Here is a 22,153-nt window from a genome sequence, read left to right on the forward strand (position 1 = left end):
ATTTGCAACCTGAGATACTACTTTGTCACAGATGGCACTTTTTTTTGGCCTAGTGTGCACGTTGGTATGCTGTACAACAAGGTACAGTTTTGAGTTAGCTGGGCCTTTTCTCGTAATGGCCATTGCAAGGAGAGCAGAGGAAATGAAAACAAGAAATCCTTAGCTCTTCCAGTACCTGGAATGTTAATTGAAGGTAATGCACAGCTCTTGGCAGTCAGTTAATGTAGGCTTGTTTCTGTGTCAAGTGAGAAATTCTGCCTAGCACTAACAGAAATAGGCTAACCTGTGGAGTACTCACCTTCACATTTGACTTTTTCAAATAGCAAACTGCCATATGATGTTACACCTGAACAAGCTCTAAATCATGAAGAGGTAAGGACCCGCCTGGATGCCTCAATCAGAAATATGAGGACGGTGACAGACAAGTTCCTATCTGCCATTGTTAGTTCAGTCGACAAAATCCCGTAAGTCTGGTGTACCATAGTTTTATCATGTAGAAGTTATTGGTGGTGGCTTCATGCTTGCAGTAGTCTTAATTGCCTTTTCTTTCCTTTGAAGTTACGGAATGCGTTTCATTGCCAAGGTATTGAAAGATTCCCTGTATGAGAAGTTTCCTGATGCTGGTGAGGATGAACTTCTGAAGGTGAGGAACTCAACATTTTGTGAATAATTGTCAGCCAAATTGGCTGTGGTAAACGCGTCTTGTTCTTATCCTTTGTTGGGTGTATGTGTGGAGAGGAGCGTATGCAAACCTATATATAGGTTATTTGTTATTATGGATATAAAATGTTTTACATTATGTTTTTGATTTTTAGCTTAATGTATACGTCGTCTGAGATGTAATATAGTGTCAGAAGGAGGCATCCCATTGCTTCTGCTTTGCTTTTAGTATCTTGGGCATTGTGTCCTTTAGGTTTCTTGGGGTACTCCTGCTCCTGGAAAATAAATCTTGGTTTTGCTGGTATGATCAGAGCCAGCTGCTCTTTCCTTAAAGAGACAATGTCAAGTTAAAAAGTCTGTATGCAAATCTGTTATTCCTAGTTACCTTATCTAAGATACTCTAGTATATTTTAGCAGCAACATACAGTGTTTTTCGTGATGTCTGGTCAATTTTGTATTTTGCATTTCAGTCGACATAGAGAACAAAAAGAATTCTAACAGTAGGCACTCCCAGATGAGTATAGCTTTGTGTCTTTCATTGAAATTTATTTGTTTTTATGGCTTGTTGTAATTTTGAAGGTCTTTATGCCTGTGAATGGTTTGCTGGTTGATAAAACAGTTTGGATCTTAAAATACTTGACAATGTCTCTTTAAGCTTCTCTGCCTCTGCTTCATTACCGAATAATTACCAATCTGAATGCTGTTTTCTTCTCTCTTCTAGTTCTGTGCTTTCCCATTCTGAGGCATCGATTCTTTCTGTGCAGGTGAATTAATTTTTTCCATCTGTAAATTTAGGTGGAAAACTGCGGTTTTTATTAACCTTTGTGGAAACAATGTAATGGTCCACATGAAAGTCAAAACTGCAGCTGTGTGCAATGACTGCTTGTAGATTTGTTAGGACCCAAAGCTAGCTGTATAATACCGTTCTTCTCCCCCTGTAAGTTTAAATATTATTAATATGGTTTCTCTCACAGATGTATTTTCTTACGACCAGTAGTAAACAGCTTTGACTGTTGTAATCCTGTGCTGTCGTCTGGGAGAGTACAGCAGGAGCTTGCATGAAACAGTTGTCAGAAACATGACTCTGAAAGCAGTTAATTTCCTGGGCTGCTTAGCAATGGCTAGACTTTTTCTGTGTTTTCAGCTTTTTCTTCAGACCTCTGATCTCTTCTGTGCGTTCAAGTCACATGTCAAGCAGGAGAAGCCAAGATTCTGTGACCTGGCCCTCTACAAATTTCTGTGAACCACCAGAAAATACTAGAGCATGTGGTGCGAGAACTTTTGCTTTACATCAGCATGCTGGACTAATTCCTTTTCATTGCTGGAATTACTTTAGGCAAAATACCAAATATAGGTTACAAGTATATGTATGAGAATAGGAATAATGGGACATCTTTATTTTTGGTTCCTTGAAGTTTATTTTTATTGCTGCTCACGTTGAATGAGGTAAATTGGATTTTGAAATGTTCAAGGCCACTCATCTTCTATACTTCGGAGTTTCTTACCTCTGGATTAAGTGATTTCTCAGTTACTCTCACTTAATTTTAAATGGGAGTCTGTAGCTGAAAATGTTGCTGGCTTATACGAGTTATTCTGAAAGAGAAAAGGACTTTAGAAGGGGTGGAAAGTAGCTATTTTCTCAGTTTAACTCCTTGGTTTACAATGCATCTTCACTATTTTTGATTTGTTGGAGATGGTCAATTCTGCACAAATCTCTAAGAATTAGCTCTTGTTCCTTATGGGACAGCAGTACCAGGTTCTTCTATACTATGGTCGTTCTGCCCTCTGTTAAACTACATTGTTTAATTCTCGTGACAGACGGTCGTATGCTCATGAGTAGTTCATTGTAATCTCTAACATTGTCTGTCTATATATGTTTTAATAGGTTAAAATATAAAATCTTTATGCATAGGAATATCTGCAGCTGTGTTGTCCTGGAACTAGTAGTGCTCAGTGTTCCCTTTTTGTGTTGACTGTCCTACTACATCTGTATATATAAATGCTAGATTCTTTGGGATAGCATGTGCTTGTATACAGCAGCACTGTAGACCATTTATCTTGGAAGGGACCTACCGCTTACAATAAAATAATTCGACAAAACTCATTTGGAGAAATTTCAGTAAAATTCTCAATTTCTTGATGTGTTTCTTCTCTGCTCAACTTTTCCTAGATTGTTGGCAACTTACTCTATTATCGCTACATGAATCCAGCCATTGTTGCACCAGATGCGTTTGACATCATTGATCTTTCAGCTGGAGGTCAGCTGACCACGGATCAACGCAGAAACCTTGGTTCAATTGCAAAGATGTTGCAGCATGCTGCATCTAATAAAATGTTCATGGGAGACAATGCACATCTAAGCATCATTAATGAGTACCTATCACAGTCGTACCAGAAGTTCAGGTAGAAGACTTTAGCCAGTTTAAGTTGAGAAGTGTGGCGGGGATAATGTTGCAAATAAAAAGGGATGATAATAAATTTTAAATATGATAAATTCCATCCCTCTCAAATATGCAGTTTGTTGAAAATAAGAGTTTACGCTTCAGACTTCCATAAGCATCAGTGATAATGCCAGGTAAAATGTGTACCTGGAATTTATGAACAATACATAGTATATTAATGAGATTGCTACCTCAGGTGTGTTTTGACTTGAAAGTTTCTAGAATAAAGGTTCTTTCCTGTGTGTTTATTGTGACACTGTGGCCATGAGCAACTAGAGTGGACGTGCATTCTTTCCTGTATGAACCCTGCCTTCCTGTGAAAACTAAATGGTGCTTAGGAATAAAACAGGCTGGCATTTAGCCGTGCATGTAGTAAAAGAAGCTTTTCATTCAAGAATTGTCATCTTACACCTTTCATCTTTTGGAAGAAAGAAAACTAGAGATTGCTGGGAGTGAGGGGTGTAATTTCAGCAAAGATGGGATGTGTGAACAAGGTCATATGAACCATAGACATGTCTTGCTGATGCTGAAAAAGAGCCAGTGCCCACATGGCCAATAACAATAGTTGAATCTTACTAGGTTACTTTTCATGTAATAAAGTCAAGCTGACCAACTGTAGTATGCTGTAATGTACCATAGTTTAAAGAAGAGTGACTTGGGCTTATCGGGGGGAGTTGATGCTCTTGATAATTCGTGTGACTTGTTCTTTTCTCCTCCCCCCCTTTTTTTTTTTTAAGACGTTTTTTTCAGGCAGCCTGCGAGGTCCCTGAATTGCAGGATAAATTTAATATTGATGAATATTCTGACTTGGTGACTCTCACTAAACCAGTTATTTATATTTCTATTGGTGAAATCATCAATACACATACTGTAAGTATTCTCAGTATTCTGAAACATTAGCTGCAGTTGCTCCTTGTGAGTAGTCCTCACCAAAAAAATACTGCTTCTGGTTGAAACTTGAAGTAACCAAATACAAAAATGAAAGCTGTCATTTGATTATAGTGTACAAGAGCTTATAAGTTTATAGAATTCAGTAATTTGATGGTATTTTTTTAAAAATTATTTCAAAAGTAGGTGAGTATATGATAATGGCACAATTTTGAATGGTGATAATTGCAGTTTTGGAGTTTAGCAAAGTATGATCTTTTTCTAAAATATACCAGTGCAAAGTCACATAACTTTTCTGTCTAGAAAAGGTTTTATGATTAACAACATAAATGTTTTTTCTGTTCATCTAGCTGCTTTTAGACCATCAAGATGCAATTGCTCCTGAGCACAATGATCCAATTCACGAGTTGCTGGATGATCTTGGAGAAGTTCCTACAATTGAGTCCTTAATAGGTGACCTATTTTATTTTACCTAAGAAATGTGTGGTATTACCTATATGTGTGATATTTAAAAAAAAAAAAAAAAAAAAAAAAGAGGAATCACCATTGGTATTATTGGTCATCTGGAGGTATGTGGTCTAAAAAAGAAGCAGAAGGAGCAGCAAATTTGTTCCAGTTTATTCCTCTGAGTGCAGAATTTGTGACCCTGAAAAAAAAAACACTTCTTTATTTTTGTCCCCAGTCCCCTCACCTTGCACCACTCCTGTTTCTAGAAGATGGACAGAAACTTAGTAATGTTCTTTGTTCCCTTACGTTGGAGCCATTTCTTTGTGTGTCCTAGCTTGTTTGCAAAGATTTATCATCCGTTACGGAGATCTTTATGTTCCTCTTCAGAGTTGAGTAATAAATATATTAAACGACATGTGTCCATATAGCAGTCTTTGGCATAACTTTTTTTTTTTTTTTCCCATCCTATTGAGTGTTTTCTATATGGTGTTGAATGTTTGATAGAGAATTTTATGTTTTTTTTTTTCTTCTCTTTTTTCTGGGCTGGAGGGAAGAAGAAACTAACTTCACTGTTAAAATCTGTGGAAACTTTCTAAAAACACTACCTGAGCCACAGTTCAGTTCTTCAGGGTATATAACAAACTGAGAAGTTGCACAAGCCTTTCCTTTTTTGGTTTTCATGTTGCAGCTCTTGGTTTTTATGTTGCAGCTATTGGGAGCGTGAAATCTCGTCTGCTGGGCTTTGGGGATGGATGGACACATTTTTTCTGAGAGGATGCAAAAATAGTTAAAAAGTTGCTTGTTAAGGAAGGTTGGAACCTTCTAAAGGAGTAATTGCTAGCACGGTTTCTTCTGAGCACTCACAAAACAGAACATAAGAAGTGTTATCAGAGAGAACCTAAACCTTGTGTTTAACTAGAATGTACCTTCCTTCACCATTTAATTTCTCCTTTGTGTATATGATTGCTGTGGTTAATGTCTCAGTTTAATATTTCTACAGCCCTTTAAAAGGGGGGTGTAGAGGAAGCAAAAAGGCATCCTAACAATTGTTCTGATGAAAATTCAGCTACAGTTGCAACAGGTAAAACTCCTTTTGACAGGACAGCTTACTTTTGTTTATTAGGAGGGTACAAGCTTGATCGCCAACAAGGGCTTTGCTTTTTGCTTGGAAAATTCATTCTAGTGAGGACGTGGTCAGAAAGACACACTGATATTTTAATTTATAAAGTATTTTGGCCGGCTACTCTTCTTGGTAGAGAGTGAGATGCTGAGATACAGTGTGTGATACACATACATCACCCTTAGGCCTATAAACTAGAGATTATGTGGTGCCTTTCTGGTGTGTGTAGTCTCTCAATTTGTGAAGAAAATGTCCGTGATATATTGAAGGTGTTTTCAAATGCTATTATTGGCATATGACAATTTTTGACAGTAAAGGAAATAAAGTAGTTTTTCTAAGGTCTGTTATGTAGGGGAAAAAATGCAAAGCTGTAACAGTCATGAACATAGAGAATGATGTAATATATAAAATCTTTTTTCACTTGACAGGGGAAGGATCTGGCAATGTTAATGACCCCAGCAGGGAGATGCTAGCAAAGACAGAGGTTTCTCTCACGCTCACTAATAAATTTGATGTTCCTGGTGATGAAAATGCAGAGATGGATGCAAGGACAATTCTGCTGAAGTAAGTGAAAGTTAAACTACCCAGTGTGTTTCTCAAGAAAAGGGGAAGAGTAGAACCTGAATTTTCACAGCTAATCTGCATGTGAAAGTAAGAGAACTGAAGTTTAAATCAGGCAAATGTGGTACTGTTACTCAAAATACACTGAACTTGTAGCCATGTCCTTTAAATGCTGTGGCTTTTAAACTTGTTCTTGCTAGTCCTTTGTCATTGTAGAATTTGTTGCTCTTTAAAAGTGTATCTTGGATGATTTCAGAGGGGAAAACATACCAGAACAGAAAATATTCCAGTTGTGAGCAAGTGTGATGGCAGCAGTTGGATTTATTTATTGTAAATAACCCATAGTGTTCATCACAATTTACTTTTAACTCTGAGATCTATTGATGTAAAATTAAGATTGCCTATATAATGCCCTTTGTATGTTTTCAATAAAATACATGTGACATAAGAAATACTATGTGTAACTGAATGCCTAGCATATGTGATGCTGTACTGCTGAAATTGCTAGTTCTTACGGAATATACTGAATTATATAGCCTTGGAGCAGACTAAGTCTTTATCCTGTTAGCGAAGTGGAAGACAGTGATAGTGTCTACATAGCTGAGCAAACTCATCTAGTGGGTGATGTCCCTGCCTATGACAGGGGGGTTGGAACTAGATGATCTTTAAATGTCCCTTCCAACCCGAGACATTCTATGATTATGATACAGTAAGAGCGATGCCTCTCACCTTTTTTGGTTTATGATGCTCTTTTGTACTCTCTGCATTCTCTGTCCCCCAGACTTGACTCTGATAGAAGAAGACTAATTAGAGGTGTTTGTAGACTGATCAAAGTAGAGCAATGGACAGACAGTGATTTTATTATTGCCAGATTTTATTTTTTTATTTTAAAATTTGGAGGACTTAATATTGACTCTTTGCCAGTTTTAAGCAAATCCCTGTTGCTGGGATTTATAGAGCAACTACCTTGCATGCGGTTAGGCATTCACCACCTCTGATGCATTCCTGCTCAGATTCTAGATAGCTTAATTGAGAATTCTTCAGATCAGCTTACACTTGGCTTAGATGGAGCAACGGTCTCTCAGAAAAAAAAAAAAAAAAAAGTATCTCCAAAGAAACATCGTCAAATTAACTGGGTTTCTTGAAAGATATGTCAGTATTTCCCTATCTACCAGAAGGTGACACTGATTTCAGAAGTAAAGATTTATCACACATACATGCTTGAAGTCATCTAAGATGTGGATGGTAAGGAAGGTGTTGATTCACTTTGCATTATGCCAGAAATAATTCCAGCCTGATTGCAAAGTACTGAAGGCACTATTTGGTACTGTCATCTGCCTCAGGGACAGAATTGCCTCAGACTAGGCATCGGCTGTGATTAAGTCACAGATCTTGATCTTTGATCCCGAGATCAAGGAATGACCCTGTTTGTTGCTAAATTAGAGACAAGTACCCACTTTGGTTCAGTTAGCATACATAGAAAAAAAAATGTCCCGTGGAGTTTTTTTGATACTTGTTACAAAGCACTCAAGTGCACTTTTGGAATCAGTTTCCAAACTTTTCACTGAGTGTCAAACAGTGTCAAAAAAAAAAGTAAATCAATTATCAGAGTTCTGGTCTGGTCTAACTTACATCTGGCTAAGTGCAATCAGTGATGATATTGCTTCAATGTAAATAAGTGCAACTGCTGTTATTGCAGAGCAATATTGAAGGTCTTCAGGCTTAAATTTTAATCTCCTGTTCTCCTCGATTTCTCTGCAGCACAAAACGTTTAATTGTTGATGTAATCCGCTTCCAGCCAGGGGAGACACTGACTGAAATCTTGGAAACTCCAGCTACATCAGAGCAAGTATGAAGAATTTGTTTTGCTGCATTCTTTTTAGACTGAGAAATTGGTTTTATATAAATTAATGTGGGTGTGCTTGGCAATCTGCATTATATATTGTAGTGAAGCTGTTTCCGCTGATGCTGGAGCAGCATGTAACAATAACGAGGAAGGAATATAATGGAAATAAATTGTACATGTCAATCTTAGTCCTCTGAGAGTTGCCAGAAAATAGGTATCCAGAAGACTTTTAAACAGTAGGTAGATTTCTACTGATTCCTGTGCGTGGAATGTGTTCATCAAACGTGGATTCATCAGAGTCAGTACCAGAATAACTGAGCAAAATTCTTATCCTATTATGTCGGAGTTGTCAGATTACCTGATTCTAGTTTTTTGTCACCTTAAAAAATGAATCTGCTAATGAACTTGTAATTTCCTCTTTTTCTAGGAAGCAGAGCATCAAAGAGCTATGCAGAAACGGGCCATTCGTGATGCCAAAACTCCCGATAAGATGAAAAAATCTGTGTCTGTAAGGGAGGACGGCAACTTAAATCTTCAGGGAAAAAAAGAGAAAATCAAGACAGGCCTGAAGAAGTTGACAGAACTGGGGATAGTGAATGCAAAAAATAAATACCAAGAACTAATCAATGACATAGCAAAGGTATGCCAGTGTGGTGGTTTTACCGTGCTAGGCAGCTGAACACCACAACCGCTCTCTCACTCCCCCTCCTCAGATGAGGAGGGGAAGAAGTAAAGGAAAGAACAACTCACGGGTTGAGATAAGGATAATTTAATTAAAGAGAAAACATATTATTAAGGAAATATTATTTATTAAACAATTCAACTACAGGGAAAAAAGGAAAAGGGGAAGAGGGAGGGGGAAAGGAAATAACAAAACAAAACAAGTAAAGGCTATGTGGAAGTGCGGAGGAAAGATATTACTGTCTACTTCCCACAAATGAGCGATGCTTGACCATGTCCTTGAAGCAGGGCCTCAACGCATGTAGCCGGTGTCTGGGAGGACGACAGACATTTTTCGCAACGAGAGCCCACCCCTCCCCTCTTCTTCCTTTTTCCACCTTTTATTGCTGAGTGTGACATCATATGATATGGAATATCCCTTTGGTTGGTTTAGGTCAGCTGCCTTGGTGATGTTTCTTTCTCACTTTTTGCCCACCCCCTAGGAGGGCTAGAGAGAGTCCTTATGCTGTGCCAGCACTTCTCAGCAGCAGACACAACACTGGTGTGATATACCACTGCTGTTCTAGCTACAAGTGCAGAGTGCAGCACTGTATGGGCTGCTGCAGGGAAAGTTAACATCCCTGCCAGACCCAGTACAGTCAGTTGGTGGTTTCCTAGTCATAGCTGATTTTTTTTCCACAGTTTGCAGTGTTGGGAAACTGGTGTGAGTTTTCAGAAGGCGTAAGTTTTACAGTAGGTAGACCTACAAAGCATACCATTTGCTGCAATTTTTCGACCTCTTTACACTTCAAAAGTCCTTTATTTTTATTGGAGTTTTATGTTTTCTCAAATGATTGTGTTACTAGAATCTAAGATTCCTTAAGAAAGTGTTACAGTGCCTCTATACCCTTCATCATGCATGGAGGCTTTTGCCCATAACTTTAAGAAATCCTAAATATTGTTTTTTGTTTGTTTTGTTTTGTTTTTAATATATCCATTCAAGAATACCTAAAATGCTAAAGTGGGAAGCTAACAAAACAACTTGTGGAAGAGATACAATGCTGTTGTATGTTGCTATGTTGATAACACATTTCATCATATCATACGTTTGACAAAATACTGTGTAGGAAAGATTATGTATGTAAAGTGAATGAATTGTCACCCATAGAGATCAGATTAAGTATCAGAAATGAAAACAGAAGTTGACTTGAACATGTGATGTTTTATTATTCAGCTGCTCGTGTAACATGCTTAAAAATGACTGACTGACAGAGACAGATGAGGAAGTCTGTACACTGTTACAGTTATAGTTCTTGCTTTCTAAGGTACCCTTTCTACCCAGTGGAGGCAAAAATTGCTGCCTTCCTTAGATTGCATACTATGACACTATTGACATACACTATGACAGCGCTGAAATTTGGGAAAGCAACAAAAGGTTCAAATGAACTGCTGTGTAGAATTGATTAGTTCAACACAGAGAAGCGATGACAAACTGAGATAGGTGTGTCTGAGGAATCTTACTACAACTTGTAGCCTGAAGATCAGTGCATCTCAGTATGTCTCAGTGCTCTGGGCTCGAGCAGCCAGAGAGCTTCAATAACCAGTAGGTCTTTGTATGTCTTACTCTATGCTGTAGGATATCCGAAATCAGCGTAGATACCGTCAGAGAAGAAAGGCAGAGTTGGTAAAGCTGCAGCAGACATACAGTGCCTTGAATTCCAAAGCTACCTTTTATGGGGAACAAGTGGATTATTACAAAAGCTACATTAAAACCTGCTTGGATAACCTGGCCAGCAAGGGCAAGTAAGTATCTCAGAACTACGCTTGTGACCCTAGAAATGCTTCTTACGGAAAGACCATGTAGGTCGTTGCTAAAAAGAATTGTAATGTCATCTGCACAAAACTCATTGGCTAGGCTCTTTGGTTCTATGGAAGGGTCTCAGCAGTGGTGGGAAGGTACAGGGAGAGTGGTGGTGCCCCAAGTGGGGTCAAAAAGACATATTTGAAAGAATTTTGTCCCTTTGAGTGAGGGAAGTGTAGAGAGGCCAGAGAGAACGGGGTGTTTTGCCCAGATAATGCATATGCTGCTTAGTCAGTCTGTCCTATCATCCTTTCTCGGAGCAGAGAATGAAAACAGCATAGTTACTTACAATGACAGCACTGATCATGAATTGTTCTTTTTGTCCCAGAGGGAGTGGTGCAAGACAATTCAAATTTCCTGAAAAAAAAAGTCTGCCTTCCCAGTTTCTCTCCTCTTTACATTGACAGGCACAGCATTGTCCTTACTAGGCTAAGATTTTTTTTTTTTAAATAACTGGGTTTGTTTGCCCTCTCTCATTTTTCGTCTGAACATGCTGCAGAAGTAACTTCCTGTTTTGAGGAAACTTCAGATACGGGTTGGACCCTTGTGGTTTGTTATTGGAAAAGGTTGAAGCACAGATTTGTGAAAAGGAAATATATTAGCTCTTAAGCCCAAAACTGCTGGCATCAGACACCCTTGTTTAAAATAGAATCTGAAATGAAAAGTAGGCCAGGTCTTTCGGTTTTCTCAGACACACAGAAACTTTTAACTTCAGTGCAGTGACAAAGGACAGGCAGCAGGGTAACGAGTAGTCTGATGGGTCAAGATGGGCAACTGTAATGGCTCGTCCATTGAACATGTGGTCAGTACACTGAGATTGAAGACGAGGTGAGATGAAAAACAATCTAAATCTATCAGGGCCGCAGGTCATACATAAGTATACGTAGCATGTGTAATCTTGGATCATATCATTAATTGCACTTTTTTGTTGTTGTTTCTGTGTGCGTCAAAGTAACTCTTACCGGTCCATTTTCAGAGTACCAGTTAACCGTAAGAACATTCTCTTTTGCCTAGTGATAAATAATACTGCTTTCTATGAAGTATCGTATTTTTTGCTCCTGTAGTGCAATTTATTGGTAAATAGTCGAAAGTCAAGGATCTGATCAGAGCTACAAATGCTTTGTAGATAAACTTACTAGTAGGAATATATCATCGATCAGCCATGTTAGTCACAGTTGATCAGCTACACCGGTTTTAGCTATTCACCCAAATAGGATTAAATGTTTGCTCTCTGACTTCTCTTTGTTTGACTGAACATCAATTTTCTTCCAGGGTCTCGAAGAAGCCTCGGGAGATGAAAGGCAAAAATAGTAAAAAGATTTCCCTAAAATATACAGCAGCTCGACTTCATGAGAAGGGAGTGCTTTTAGAGATTGAGGACCTGCAAGTTAACCAGTGAGTGTTGTTTTATGACTCATTAGAGCTAAATAGCTTACCCATTTCCCTCTTTATCTGGGATTGTTGCATCTTCTTTCTCATAACTTTTCTTTGTGCTCACAGTTGACAAATGGATTTCTTTTTGGGGCCACAGGGAGTCTTTGCATTCTGTTCATCCTGAGATTTGTCTGAGTTGGTGACAGGCTGTCTAGTGGTTAGCATTGTTGGCAGACTTAGCTATTAAAGGTGAAGGCATTGTTTTGACTGTAGGCTGGCACAGGGCCAAGAAACCTCATATCGATTGGTCACTTAGCAGTTCTCTTATTTCTGGTTAAACAGGAGCAGATCGCTGGTAGAGAAGTTTAATAGGATTTAAAGATGACACCATCTTCCCCCCCTGCAGCCCCACACTTCCAGTCATGGAAGGGTACCTCCTTAGGGTGAATTGCTACTATGGTTAATAACTCTCACTGCTGAAAAATCAGCTTAATGCTAGCCTGAGTTTGTTCATATGCATTTAGTTAACCTTGAGAAATTGGTCTATTTTTTGCAGGATATAGAGAAGTGGCCTGTTAATAAATTTTTTTTGACCCTGAATTGAATGATTTGGTACTCTGCACTGAATGGGGTGTGGATCTGCGTGTGCTGAAGTAGGTTGTGCTTGCATGAAGATGTGATCTCCCAGACATAGAACTGTTAGGCTTCCATTTATGTTGCTTCGTCTTGTTCGCTTTTATGGCCTCATGCCACATGGAGATAGAGTTAGAAGTTACAAATAGAATTCTTAAAAAATTATCTTCAGATAATTATGTCATTAGGAACTGCATGTTCATTAATGACCTGTGATTTTTAATTTCTCAAATATACAGGTTTAAGAATGTGATATTTGAAATCAGTCCAACAGAAGAAGTAGGAGATTTTGAGGTAAAAGCAAAATTCATGGGGGTACAGATGGAAACCTTCATGTTACATTATCAGGTAAGAGTTATCCTGTTTAATAATGACAGTGTATGGTATATGAGTTCCATGGGATGTACGTGACCAGCAAATAGCTCTTTTGCTTGCCAGACTCTTTATCAAAATCATTAGGAATCGTTAGCTATGTTAATCATGGATGTCTCAGGGAAGGGATCTTGAAACAGATTGTGTGTAGGAGCACCCTACACAGTGTAGATAAATCTGTGTCACACTCCCAAATCAGCTGCTGGGAGGGACAGCTGTCTAGCGTATCCCATATGCGTGCTCTAGAGAACACCTGTAGCTCATTGCAATTCTAATCTATTGAAGCTGGTCACAAACTCTTTTGTTCACATGGCTACCTGAGGTTGCTTGGTCCTCAAGCACGTGTTGCTGTACTGATGTGTCTTTGTAGAACTGCTGTTCAGAAACAGCAGATGCTCTGAGAGGGGAGTAATGAGGAAACTGCCATTGCTTTTCCAAATACAGCATTAGCAATGGCTTCGCTTGCGTTGCCAAGATTTTACAGAAAGTAGCAGAAACGGTTTTTTGATATTTACTCCATCATCACCCAGGCTAAACAGCTGCAGGAGGCAAGTTCATATTTTGGAAAACATGCAACATTTCTTAGCGGTAGCACAACCTGAACACCTTCTCCAGTATGTGGTGTTCAAGAGTGAGAGCTGCTGAAAGAAATTCATTGCTGAGATGAATCCGTGCAGGTAGTCTTATTGCTTTGTCAGGTGCATCACGGACAAGAGGAAAGTGCAACTAGAAGTACTGCATTAATAATGGAGAACTGGAATCAGCATCATGTATTTAGTACTAATGGAGGTGCTGTTTATTTCTCTGACTTAAACTGCTGTTTTAAACCACCTCAGTGAGGTCTATGGCAGATAAGCTTTTTAGAAAGCCATACTGTGGAATGCTTTAATGGTTCATGGGTATGTGATAACATCAGGCATATGGAAGTGAGACCCTTTTTGAAAATTAAACCTCATGGCTAGTATGCGAATTAAAAGCCTGATGATGTCCAGATCTGAAATACAGCTTTCTTGGAATTGCTTTCTAATTCTGCCCTTTTGTAATTTTTATTTTCTTTAAGCACAGATTAAAGATCTGAAAAGTCTTAGTGCATGCAAAATAGCAAAAGACGTTGCTCGATGATTTGGTCTTTGGCTTGCTTGTTTTTCTAGCTTACGCCACATGCTTTGTGATAGGTATTCCTCAAAAACTTACTGTTTCACAGGGTCTTGTATAGTCATAAGCTGTTGAGGATTACTCACTCATAAGCATATATTCTCTTTGACAGGATCTTTTGCAGCTGCAGTATGAAGGCGTTGCAGTCATGAAGTTGTTTGACAGAGCAAAAGTAAATGTCAACCTTCTGATCTTTCTTCTGAACAAGAAATTTTATGGGAAGTAACTGACCTCTGCTGGCAAGTCTGTGAAAGGGGAGATAAATAGAAACCTGCATATATGACTTGTAATGACCTAGCTATGCATCAGTATATGCCCATACCTTGCTAAAATATATCAAATGTATTATGACGAAGGACTAACAACCTCTTGTGAATTGACAGTGCTGACTGAGTCTGTAGGGTGTTGCTTCTTGTACCTTTATGACCTTTATGTTCTACTTGGAAGGTCCCCTGAGAATGTATTTTTATATGGCACTGGGGATTAAACTATTACTAGGATAAACTTAGGGCTGCTTTATTTGCCTAATCGTGTTCTTTATAAGTCTTGTATTCTGGTTATGTGTACAAAGAGAAAGATGGCACTGTAGAGCAATTGATTTATTGATTTGCCTCATGAAGGAAAAAAAAAAGAGTTACAGATGGTATTCAGACTCCAGTTACTCTCTAACAGCAATGACTGCAATTAAAAAATGGTCAAAGTCCAGGTAATCAATTTGTTTGTGAGCTTATGGTGTTGATGACAGCAAGCCTATTGCTGAGAACGCATAGGGTCTGGAGAATCATTGTGTCATAAATGGTTGACGAACTATTCACGATTATGTGTTATGGACACATAGAATAGCTTTAGTGTCTTATGTTTCTTCATTTGTTTCCCTTAATGACACTATAATAATTTAGAGATGGCCCATTACATAGAAGGACTGTGGAATTCATTTATTACTGCATAAGGATGAAAAGAAGCCTTTTGGGAGGGGAAACTTAATTCTTAAGATGTTAGCTTTTAGTGCTGCTTGCAAAGCATTTAAAATGTATTTTTTTTTTTTCCAGTTTAGAACAATGTTCCATATATCTTTATCTGATTCAATAAATATTAAGCTCTACCTGCAGACTTGTCAAAAAGTTCCCTTGGCGGAAGACAACTATCTTAAATAGGTCAGTCTTTAAAAAGTTAAATTTTTCTAGCTCTATCAAAGTCCCCATTAGTTTTACTATTTGGTGGATATTTCACCACAGCGGTGGTGCTGGCTGTTCTGCTAGATTCAATAAAAATACAGAGACTCTTAAATAAATGAATCCAACCCTAAACTAATTGTTCTGCCCCTTCTTCCACCCCTGTTTTCTTCTTAGTATTTCCATTTTTTTTAGAAGGGATATAACTCTTATTTGCCAGTTTCAAGTTACTCGTGTCACTTTCATTGTTCTTTCAGATTACTGAGTTAAGTTGAACTGCCTTATCTCTGATGTACGTAAGCACTAGTTCATTGGCTCAGATCTTTGCTAATAAAAGCCACTCACAATATTTGAAATGGTTACATTCCTGAGGATAACTTTTCTGTAATCCTTTAATAAGCAATTAATGTCTTTCAACCTGCTAACAATTAGACTGTATTAAATACCATATTTTAATGTTGGTGCATGTGGGGTCCAACCCAATAACAACAACAACAACAAAATCCTTTTCTTACATACCAAACGAAAGATAGATCTTTACAGTGTAGGTCATCTGAAAGAGGGAGACTTCAGAACTGGATTTCCACTGCCGTCGAAAGAAGAGATGTCAAATGGGATAAAGGTCTTGCCTTGTTGATTAATTTTTTCTTTAGCTGCTTCTGAATTTGCTGTATCATAGAAGGACTTAAAAATTGCATTCTCTTGATCTGGGGATAGTGAGAATAATGGTGGAACATTATTAAATATTACTAAGAAAATGCAGCTGTATTCTGCAAGCTCTTGAATCACAGAGACGTATTCCTCCATTTTTTTTCTAAACTGAATACTTTATTTTTTTAAACTACAACCATGGTGAGATTTGGGAACAAGGTAATGAGGTATTAGCAGTTATCTTATTCTAATCAAGGAAAACATCCGTAACAGGTGATTTACAATACTTGCCTCTTGCCTAGAATTGGCAAAAATTGGAAAAAAAAAAAAAAAAAAAAAGGTTGTTGGAAAATCTTAAAAAGTGGAAGGAGTCTAGGAGTCTACTCATTTTAGCTAACAGTATGAAACTGGAACTTTTCTGTGAAAGGAAAAACTATTAAAAGATCCAGTCTCAGCACTGAGTTATATGTATTTTATAATTTATTGGTGGCTTAGCTTTGCTTATTCCTTTACACCATTGTATTTATGATGAGAGTAGCTATGCGTACAAGGCACATCTGTCTTTCTTTGCAAGTAAAATTTGCCTTTGTAACTCACATCTAAGTAAAAAGTAATTTGTCCCCATGGCTGTTGTATGCAATCCTGACAGGAGGCGGCGGACTCCTAACACAAGAGCCTGGCCCTGGGAGCAGCATGGCAGCAGCAGGCAGGCCCTGCTGAGAGGGAGCACAGGCAAGCATTGTCGAGTGGCACCACTCACCCTGCTCACGCATCTGAGCAGTGCTGAGGGAGCTCTGTGTTTGCTTTCATCCTTGTGAAGGGTCGGAGGGAGACCTAAGGGCCATATCTGAGAGGGGTACTGGATGGGGGCATTTTGGAGCCGTGGCACAGGTATGAGGCAGTGGGAGAGCAGTGCAGGAGGGGCTGGAGTTGCCGTAGACCTGAACAGGGGACAGTTGTGGCAGAGCTCCAGGCCTGTGTTGGGGAGCCCAGGGCTGTGCTCCTTCCTCACCTTGAGGGTACTTCTCGTTTTCAAGGAATATTGGTATTTTTTTAGTCTCAGGAGGAAAAGTTGAGGGGGAGGGTGGGTGCCAGGCCAGGCACCGGCAGTGCTATTGGTGAATCCCAGGGGTTGCCCCTGTGAGTGACGGAAGCTGGGGAGGTGGCATGGGGAGGTGGCAGGGAAGCTGAGAGGGGGTCCCACCAGGTTTGACACAGGATTAGATGACAGAGTGTGTTGCGTCCTGCAGTTTTTTGGGCTCTGGGCTTCCTGTTGGCCACGCTGGTTTCTCGTGCATGCTGGGAGCTGTAGTTTTCCAACACTTGGTTTAACGGCAAGAAGGTACATGCGGTGAGGTGTAGCTTTTCTCATAGACCTGGTCCCTGTGGCAGTACCAGGAAGTACAGTTTCCGGTTTTTTTTTTGTTTTGTTTTGTTTTGTTTTGTTTGTTTGTTTTTTAATGAAACAAGTGCCAAGGGCAGGTTTTGGGCAGAAGTGCAGCTACCGCTAGCACCTGGTGCCCACCTTTTTGTGCGAACAGCAAGCGGTGCTGTAGGGGAAGATACGCTGCGGCGACCCGTCACTCTCTGCTCCCACCTGCTGGCGGGAGGGCGGTACTGCAGCCGGAGAGGAGACGCGCATGCGCTGTATCAAAGGACAGGTGTTAGGCCCAGCAGCCTGCCGGGAGTTGTGGTTTTTGGGCTCTGGGCTTCCGTCTGCCACGTTGTTCTGAGGCATGCCGGGAACTGTAGTTCCACTCCACGTTGCCGCTTGGCCTCCAAGCCGGGAGTGGCACGGAGACAGGTAGGACGGGCAGTTGTTTCCTCCGCACCAGTGGACTGTGATGCCACTTTTTGCCGTTTCTGTGCGACTTTCCGCGCGGATCACGCTGCTTCGTTAACGGTAAAACATTTTGAGACGTTCTGCGCATGCGCGGAGTAGTTGGCAGGCGAAAAAGGATATATGCTCTCTGCCGCCACCTGCTGGTGAAAAGGGTGCAGTGCAGGCTGAGCGGAGCTGGGCATGCGCTTTTCTTTTTCCTGTGAGTGATGTTATTTTTTTAATATTTTTTGATGTGTAATCTGTTATGCTCCTAAATTTTTCTTCCTGTTGAGCTTAAAAGAAAGGTTTGAGCTAATAACAGTTGAAAAAAATTCAGTTACTTGCTTGGTTGCATTGTCCTTTCAATATTCAAAGCTGAAGCAAAAGCATGGGGATTGTTGTTTCTAGAGAAACACCATTTCTCTTGTCCGTACTCTGCATGCTGTTCAGCAAAACTAGGGAAGAAAATATATATATATATATATATATATATAAAAGCTGCTGCTCCTCCTGCTCTCTTTCTACTTTCTTGTGCTTTGCCTTTCCCCTTTCCCAGGTGAATGGGTTTGGATGCCGGCCAGGACCAAATGGTATATGAGCCCCAGGCATACCATCAGCTCATTCTGCCTGACCTGCTCTTTGGAGGTAAGTGGTTTGTTTATCCTTTAATCGGTTACATGCAGGGTATAGATTGCATTTCCAAGTAGAGACCAGTATGCGCTTCTTTTTGAGGTAACAACTAGTAGGTTCTGTTAGAAGAAAGCAATCTATATAGTAGTAGGTGCCTTTATTGCATGCTGCCCACCTTCAGGTGAGTGATTGTTATAGCATGTTTACGGATAGGATGACAATGTTAGTTTGTGTGTTCTAAGTCCCTTACGATTTTCACAGAAGTATCTGGCTTACTGTGAGTGAGTCTTTGCCTGTATGTCAAAGATTATCAAAGTTCCAACTGTGGTGTTAAATAATGGAGCAGGGTTTAGGAGAAATGTATCATCGAAGCTCCCTGTGGAAACACGTATCTGAAAACAGCAGCGGCAGGCAGGTAAGGTGCAGTCTTTTTGCAGGGTTAGGGACAGTTTGTTTATGTTTTTGGAGCTTTTGTCTGTGGTTTTGCTTGCTGTGGAGGCTTTAGACCTTGCAGCCTCCTCGATTTTAAGCACTTGGTATTCACTTTGGAGAGGTATGTTTAGGAGGGGTTGCCAGCTACCTTGTTTTTGGGAAATCGTGGAGTACAGTTCCTTTTTTTGGGGTTATATTTTAATCTCTAGATCTATCAAGCCATTTGCGTAAGTCTCTAGGGGATTCACGCAGAGCTTCAGTATGCATCGCAAGGGGCTTGACCGCATAAGCGCAGTATTATGAAGAGACTGAGCCAGGTCACCTTTTTCATCTGTCAAGGGTAAGTCTGTGGTTACCCCTGTTGGGGCTGCTGTGCATTCATTGCCTTTTGGCATCTTTTTTTGTCATGTAATCTGTTATGCTCCTAGATTTTTCTTCTTATTTAAAAGAAAGGTTTGAGGTAATTCCAGTTGGAAAAGTTTCAGTTACTTGCTTGGTCATACTGTCCTTTGAATATTCAAAGCTGAAGCAAAAGCATGTGGGGAGGGTCAAGGGTCGGGGTCAGGGGTCAGTGGTCAAAGGTGTGATGGTTTTACTCGAGTGGGCAGCCGAGCTCCACCACAGTCGCCACAGGAAAAAAAAGTTATTCTCTACTTCCCATCACCGAGCAGTGTTCGGCCATGTCCCGGGAAGCAGGGCCTCAAAACACGTACCGGTTGTTCAGGAGAGCCCCTCCCCCATGAGAGTCCCCTTTTATTGCTGAGTGTGACATCTGTTATGGAATATCCCTTTGGTCGTTTTAGGTCAGCTGCCCTGGTGATGTCCCCTCCCCATCAATTGCCCACCCCCAGCCTGCTGGCTCTTGGGGGCTTGGAGGGAGTCCTGATGCTGTGCCAGCACTATGCAGGAATAGACAGAACACTGGAGTGATACCAGTGCTGTTCCAGCTACGAGTGCAGAGCACAGCACTGTGTGGGCTGCTGCAGGGAAAGGTGACTCCATCCCAGACAGACCCAACACAAAGGGTCAGTGTCAAAGGTCATGGGGTCGAGAGGTCAATGATCAGAGGTTGAAGGTTGGGGGTCAAAGGACAGAGGTCAAAGGTCATGGGCCAGGGCTCAGAGATCTTGGGCCAGGGGTCAGAGGACATGGGTCAGGGTTAGATCCAGGTTAGGGTTAGGGGGTTAGAGCGTTAGGGTTAGGGTCAGTAACACAGGCAGAGCCATGTAGGACTTCTCAGAGGTCCTTCAATGTACAGGGGCCCCTAAACGCATGCGCGACAAATAAATGTCCATGGCACGAAGATCAAGGATGACTTCGCAGAGGTAAGCAGCTTTCCCTTTGTTTCCCTGTCCTCTCAGGAGCCCACTTTACAATGCTTATACACACTTCAGGCTCACAACTCTGATTTTCTCCTATACTTAGTATTCCTAGTCCCTGCCAATCCCCCCCGCCCCCCAAGGACCTACGTGCTCTGCTCAGGTCCCTCCTGAGGTCCTACAGATTTTTTTAAATCTACACAGTGTCCTTTCTGGCTTGTACCGTGCCACTATTTTTTCCCTGCTCCTTTTGAGAATGTCTGTACCTTTTTCAGATCTTTTTTGGACCCATCTGCATAGCCTTTTGTTTTTTAGATAGTCTACTAAGGTATGTTACTTCTCCTGTGATTATTTTACTACATTGAATTGCATTTTTGTGGTTTGTAATCTGTTACACTCCTAGATTATTTCTACCTATGTAAAGAAATGTTTCAACTAATTACAGTCAAATAAAAGTTTTAGTTACCTACTTGGTCATATTGTTATTTCAGTAATCAGAATTGAAGCAACAGCACAGGAATTGTTGCTTCTAGTAACACTCCACACGCCATTGAGCTAAGCCAAATCAAAAATGCAGCTGCTTCTCCTGCTCTCTTTATCCCTTCCTGTACTTTGCCCCTCCACTTTCCCAAGTGATTGGGGCAGGGTGCTGGGTGGGGCCTAATGCTATGAGCCACAGGTGTCCTATTAGAGAGCTCATTCTGCCTGAGCTGCTCTTTGGGGGTAAGTGCTTTGTTTTTCCTTCAATCAGTTGCAGTTCTTTGTTTTTTTTTTTAGGTGGGTCACAGTCTATGGGTTGATGCCTTTCCAAGTTGGAAGAGATAAGTACGTCTATTTAAGGTAACATCTAGTAGGACCATCTAAACTAAATTAATGTGTATAGTAGTAGGTGCCTTTATTGCACGTAGCGCGTCTTCAGGCGAGTAATTGTTATAGTAATTAATATACTGTAAGTAATTCTTCTCCCGTGTTTTGTTCATGATGTTTGTAGCATGCCTTTTTATGTGTGCGTTTGGCCTGGAGCTGTCCTGCCTGGCATTTAGTGATGGTAGCTAACGTGGTGGTCCATCAGTGCAGTAATAATACATTGTCCTGACTCTTTTGGGAAAGACATCTGGTCTGACTCTCAGCGAATACTCAAGCTCTGTGTGAGTACTTGAGGGCAGCTGACACAGAGTCACAGTCTTTTTTTTTTTTTTTTTTTTTTTTTTTTTTTTTTGTTCTCCAGCCGTAGGTAAACCACAGGAGGAACTGATCAATATAAACTGCACTTTCTGGAACTGTCAAGTTCTTGTTTGGCATCTCGGTGACTGGTTTGATCTACTTTTCAGATGTGGAGGCAAGGGGACTGCTGTTTTGAAATGATAAAATTAAAAACACAAAGTTTGTCACATGGTAGTGGCTGTTTGCAGTCTGTATATTGCTTTTGCCAGTGGTAGGTAACACTTAAGGAATCAGACAAAGGAAAGAGCGCCTTCTGGAACTGTGAAGCTCTGCGTTGGCAACTTGGTGACTGGCTTGACCTACTGTCCATCTCCAGAGGGAAGCAGACTGCTGTTTTGAAATTAAAAAATAAAAATAAAAAAATCATGCTGCCGCTCTATGGCACCTGGGGGATTGCTGCTCTGCATGGCAGTTAAAAGAATGTGACTTGGAGATGGAGAGCAGCAGAGGTAAAGCAGCTGAGAAGAGAGCTATAAGTATTGCAGAGGTATTGCAGTAGGTAGGCTGTGGTTATGAGGTGCCTCAGGGTGTGCTCCTTCATCTTGTTTCTGCCGCTCCCTCATGCAGCCTTAGGTGAATTCCCCATGTTGTGGAGTGGTGCAAAAAGGTGAGAGTGTTCTCAGCCTGGTCAGTTTCCTTCAAAGCTAAGGCAAGTCTTTCAAGAGAAACAGGCTGGTTGCCTGTGCTGCACTCTGCACGCTGTTGACCTAAGCCAGACCAAAAACAGGGCTGTTGTTCCTCCTGCTGTCTTTACCTCTTCTCATGCATGTCCCCTGCCATTTCCCACATGATTAGGGCAGGGTGCTGGCTGGGGTGCAATGGTGTATGAGTTGCAGGCATGCCATCAGAGAGCTCATTCTGCCTGGGCTGCTTTTTGGGGATAAG

The 22,153-nt window shown here is 40.5% G+C and overlaps 1 protein-coding gene across 3 annotated transcripts in view; it reads left to right on the plus strand.

Annotated features, from left to right (window-relative positions):
- The window catches only part of IQGAP1 (IQ motif containing GTPase activating protein 1), a 63,165-nt gene extending 46,985 nt beyond the window's left edge, over positions 1-16,180 (plus strand). For all 3 annotated transcript variants that reach the window (XM_035335807.1, XM_035335806.1, XM_035335805.1), the window contains exons 27-38: positions 324-464; positions 559-643; positions 2,831-3,063; positions 3,839-3,971; positions 4,340-4,442; positions 5,985-6,120; positions 7,879-7,966; positions 8,391-8,603; positions 10,260-10,426; positions 11,757-11,879; positions 12,731-12,839; positions 14,131-16,180. In XM_035335807.1, coding sequence (XP_035191698.1) covers positions 324-464; positions 559-643; positions 2,831-3,063; positions 3,839-3,971; positions 4,340-4,442; positions 5,985-6,120; positions 7,879-7,966; positions 8,391-8,603; positions 10,260-10,426; positions 11,757-11,879; positions 12,731-12,839; positions 14,131-14,244 — 1,645 coding nt within the window. In that variant the 3' untranslated portion in view covers positions 14,245-16,180. The remainder of the gene's footprint in view (positions 1-323; positions 465-558; positions 644-2,830; positions 3,064-3,838; positions 3,972-4,339; positions 4,443-5,984; positions 6,121-7,878; positions 7,967-8,390; positions 8,604-10,259; positions 10,427-11,756; positions 11,880-12,730; positions 12,840-14,130) is intronic.
- The last annotated feature ends 5,973 nt before the right edge of the window (positions 16,181-22,153 follow it).

Source organism: Oxyura jamaicensis, chromosome 10 (assembly GCF_011077185.1).
Source record: "Oxyura jamaicensis isolate SHBP4307 breed ruddy duck chromosome 10, BPBGC_Ojam_1.0, whole genome shotgun sequence".
Taxonomy (NCBI): Eukaryota; Metazoa; Chordata; class Aves; order Anseriformes; family Anatidae; genus Oxyura; species Oxyura jamaicensis.